Source organism: Micropterus dolomieu, linkage group LG01 (assembly GCF_021292245.1).
Source record: "Micropterus dolomieu isolate WLL.071019.BEF.003 ecotype Adirondacks linkage group LG01, ASM2129224v1, whole genome shotgun sequence".
In the NCBI taxonomy this organism is placed as follows: Eukaryota; Metazoa; Chordata; class Actinopteri; order Centrarchiformes; family Centrarchidae; genus Micropterus; species Micropterus dolomieu.
This window is the reverse complement of record NC_060150.1, coordinates 49791567-49795953: the sequence shown is the minus strand read 5'-3', so window position 1 is coordinate 49795953 and position 4387 is coordinate 49791567. Positions and strand designations below refer to the sequence as shown.

Here is a 4387-nt window from a genome sequence, read left to right as displayed (position 1 = left end):
AATAACAGTACAAACAGAACTAATAACAGAACTAACAGAACTAACAGTACTAACAGTACTAATAATAGTACTAACAGAACTAATAACAGAACTAACAGAACTAACAGTACTAACAGTACTAATAATAGTACTAACAGAACTAATAACAGAACTAACAGTACTAACAGTACTAATAATAGTACTAACAGAACTAATAACAGTACTAATAATAGTACTAACAGAACTAATAACAGAACTAACAGTACTAACAGTACTAATAATAGTACTAACAGAACTAATAACAGTACAAACAGAACTAATAACAGTGCTAACAGAACTAACAGTACTAATAATAGTACTAACAGAACTAATAACAGTACTAATAATAGTACTAACAGAACTAATAACAGAACTAACAGTACTAACAGTACTAACAGAACTAATAACAGTACTAATAATAGTACTAATAGAACTAACAGTACTAACAGTACTAATAACAGAACTAACAGAACTAATAACAGTGCTAACAGAACTAACAGTACTAACAGTACTAATAATAGTACTAACAGAACTAATAACAGAACTAACAGAACTAACAGAACTAATAACAGTACTAACAGAACTAACAGAACTAATAACAGTAATAACAGAACTAATAACAGTACAAACAGAACTAATAACAGAACTAACAGAACTAACAGTACTAACAGTACTAATAATAGTACTAACAGAACTAATAACAGAACTAATAACAGAACTAACAGAACTAACAGTACTAATAATAGTACTAACAGAACTAATAACAGAACTAACAGAACTAACAGTACTAATAATAGTACTAACAGAACTAACAGTAATAACAGTACTAATAATAGAACTAACAGAACTAATAACAGAACTAATAACAGAACTAATAACAGTACTAACAGAACTAATAACAGTACTAATAATAGTACTAACAGAACTAATAACAGAACTAACAGTACTAACAGTACTAATAATAGTACTAACAGAACTAATAACAGTACTAATAATAGTACTAACAGAACTAATAACAGAACTAATAACAGTACTAATAATAGTACTAACAGAACTAATAACAGTACTAACAGTACTAACAGTACTAATAATAGTACAAACAGAACTAATAACAGAACTAACAGAACTAACAGTACTAACAGTACTAATAATAGTACTAACAGAACTAATAACAGTACTAACAGTACTAATAATAGTACAAACAGAACTAATAACAGAACTAACAGAACTAACAGTACTAATAATAGAACTAACAGAACTAATAACAGTACTAACAGTACTAACAGTACTAATAATAGTACTAACAGAACTAATAACAGTACTAACAGAACTAACAGTACTAACAGTACTAATAATAGAACTAACAGAACTAATAACAGTACAAACAGAACTAATAACAGTGCTAACAGAACTAACAGTACTAACAGAACTAATAACAGAACTAACAGAACTAATAACAGTACAAACAGAACTAACAACAGTGCTAACAGAACTAACAGTACTAACAGAACTAATAACAGAACTAACAGAACTAATAACAGTACTAACAGAACTAATAACAGTACAAACAGAACTAATAATAGTACAAATAACAGTACTAACAGTGCTGATATTGATTTGATAAAGTTAAGTGAACTGCTGACCTCACAGGAAGTACCGCTGTAACCCCACGGACATTCACAAGTCTCTACGGCAACGGCCTGAACGCCAGAATCTGAGCCAGAGTCAGCAAAGTCCAGAGACACCGAGCTGAGACTGAAAGACATCATCATCATCATCAACACGGGAGGACAAAGAGGCTGTGACAGCGGGAAACAGACTGGGAGTCATCACAAATTCAAGTGTAGAAGTGTTGTTTACACAGTGCAACATATTTAAATAAAACTCTGTCAGCAGCATCGTGTTTCTGATTTGCCTGACTGATAAGAGCCAATCAGGAAGCCAAACGTGAGCGTCTGCGTCATTGTTTCCACCTGTCAGCACTAACACGCCGCCCCGGAGTTTAAAACCAGAACGGGTTCAGCAGCGTTTTCACACTTTAACGCTTCAGTCTGGACGGGAGGAGGAACCATAGCAGAAGGTCTGAGTTTTAAAACGAAGTCGTAGGAGTGTGGATGGAGCCTGAGATCTTCACTCTGTCTCTAAGGCCAAGCCCAGACACCCTGCAGAGGAAACCCAGGATCCACCAGAGACCAGGATCCACAGCAGAGGACCGGAACAAAGATCCACTGATGAATCCAGAGCGTCACCTTCAGGATCAGCTCCCAATGAACCACCACAGTCTTATTCAGCATACGTGAACTCCGTCACTCCAACCTGAAGGAAACAAGTCGCTGTTTTACAGCAGAGTACCGTGACCTCAGACTTGGAGGTCCTGGACTCTCATACAGCTGTAAATGTGCCTCTGGTTGTACAAGGACTGAATGACCTGTTGTGATGGCCACGTACCCCCACAGTACTCCCCATGAGACACCTGGTGGACATAAGGCTTGTTCTGGTTTAAACAGGGAGGCTGAGCGGTGTCATACGCTGATTCATGTAGCTCTGGTCCCTGTTTTAAAAAATGTGAACCACCACCCTGGTCTTCCAGTCCACAGGTACTGTCCCCAGCCTGCACAAGACAATGAAGAGGCATCAATCAAGACAACCCAACAACGTCCAGAGCTTTCAGCATCTCACAGTGAATCTCATCCACACCTGGTACTGCTGCAAATTCAGTACGCCAGTGACCTCAATGAACAAGCCTTCCAGCTGTGCCTCCTCTGTGGAGGCCGTGCTGGTTCAGGCCTTTCCCTGTTGAGCCCCATTCCTCTGGAAAACCCTTCCTGCTGATAGACTGACCCTGCTGAGGCCTTTAGGTCCCAGCTGGAAACCCATCGTTTGGCTCTAACTTTCAGTCAGTACCCTTCCTTCCAAACTTCAGACCTCGTAAGTAGAACCAGCCAAAGGCTCAGTCTCAGCAGGTAAGGACTGGTCGGGGTTCACCAAATTTGTGCCAAAATTCATGAGACACACCAGACTGCAGAGACTTTAGGTTTCAAACAGTACATAATATTGTGAAAAGATTCAGACATCTCCGAGTGTAAAGGGCGAGGTCAGAAACCACTGCTGAATGTGCGTGACCTTTGAGCCCTCAGAAACCGTCATGCTGCAGTGACAAACATAGCTCGGGTGGACTTCGGGTGGACGGAAAACGGAAGTCACTTAAATTGAACCCGGGTCTCTCACACCAGAGCCATGTGTCTTATCCACTGCTCCATCAACTGTATGCGCAGAGTTCTCTGGGCCCAAGGTCCACTCAGAAGGACCCAAAGACGGTAGAACCGTGTGCTGTGGTCAGATGAGTTTCACATTTAAGACATGGAGTTCTCCGTGCCAAAGACTATCCACAATGTCATCATGGTGCGAAGCTAGGACCTGTGATGGTCTGGGGGGGGCACCAGTGTCCACGGCAGGGCGAGCTGCATGTGAAGTACCACTGACCCAGAGGAAGGTTTGGGGTTTTAGAGAATGTGTCGGCATCAAGGCGGCGTCTATTCCAGGGACATCCGTGTTTATTTCAGCAGGGCAATGCCAGGCCTCATTCTGCAGGGCTACAGGAGCATGTCTTTGTAGACACAGAGTGCGGACCCTGCTGCCGGTCCAGCACTCAGCACAGATCTGTCTCCTGTTGAGTATGTGCATCATGAAGAGGAGGATCAGACAGCAGTGACCGCAGACTGTTCAGCAGCTTAAGTTCTGTATCAAGCAAGAATGGACAAAATGTCAAACTGCAAAACTGGCACAATAATATCTTCCCAAACAATTAGGAAGTGTTATTAAAGTGCAGGACAAGCTCTCCTAGCTGAACGTGCCTGACTCCACCTGCAGGTGGATCGCTGACTTCCTGACGGACAGGAAGCAGCACGTGAAGCTGGGAAAACATGTCTCTGACTCCAGGACCATCAGCAACGGTTCCCCTCAAGGCTGTGTTCTTTCCCCCCTTCTCTTCTCCCTGTACACCAACAGCTGCACCTCCAGTCAACCAGTCCGTCAAGCTCCTGAAGTTTGCGGATGAAACCACCCTCATTGGGCTCATCTCAGGTGGGGATGAGTCCGCCTACAGGTGGGAGATCGACCATCTGGTGACCTGGTGCAGCCAGAACTGTCTGGAGCTTAACAGTGGAGATGGTCGTGGACTTCAGAAAGAGCCCAGCCCCACCCTCCCCCATGATCCTGTGCGACTCCCCTGTTGCCACTGTGGACTCCTTCCGCTTCCTGGGCACCATCATCTCCCAGGACCTCAAGTGGGAGCTGAACATCACCTCCCTCACCAAGAAGGCCCAGCAGAGGATGTACTTCCTGCGACAGCTGAAGAAGTTCAGCCTGC

General features: G+C 42.7%; 1 protein-coding gene across 1 annotated transcript in view; it reads right to left on the bottom strand.

Moving 5' to 3' along the window:
* lama1 (laminin, alpha 1) overlaps window positions 1-4387 on the bottom strand; it is a 48721-nt gene that overhangs the window by 31446 nt on the left and 12888 nt on the right. Inside the window, exon 16 of the mRNA XM_046073681.1 lies at window positions 1662-1773. Coding sequence (XP_045929637.1) covers window positions 1662-1773 — 112 coding nt within the window. The remainder of the gene's footprint in view (window positions 1-1661; window positions 1774-4387) is intronic.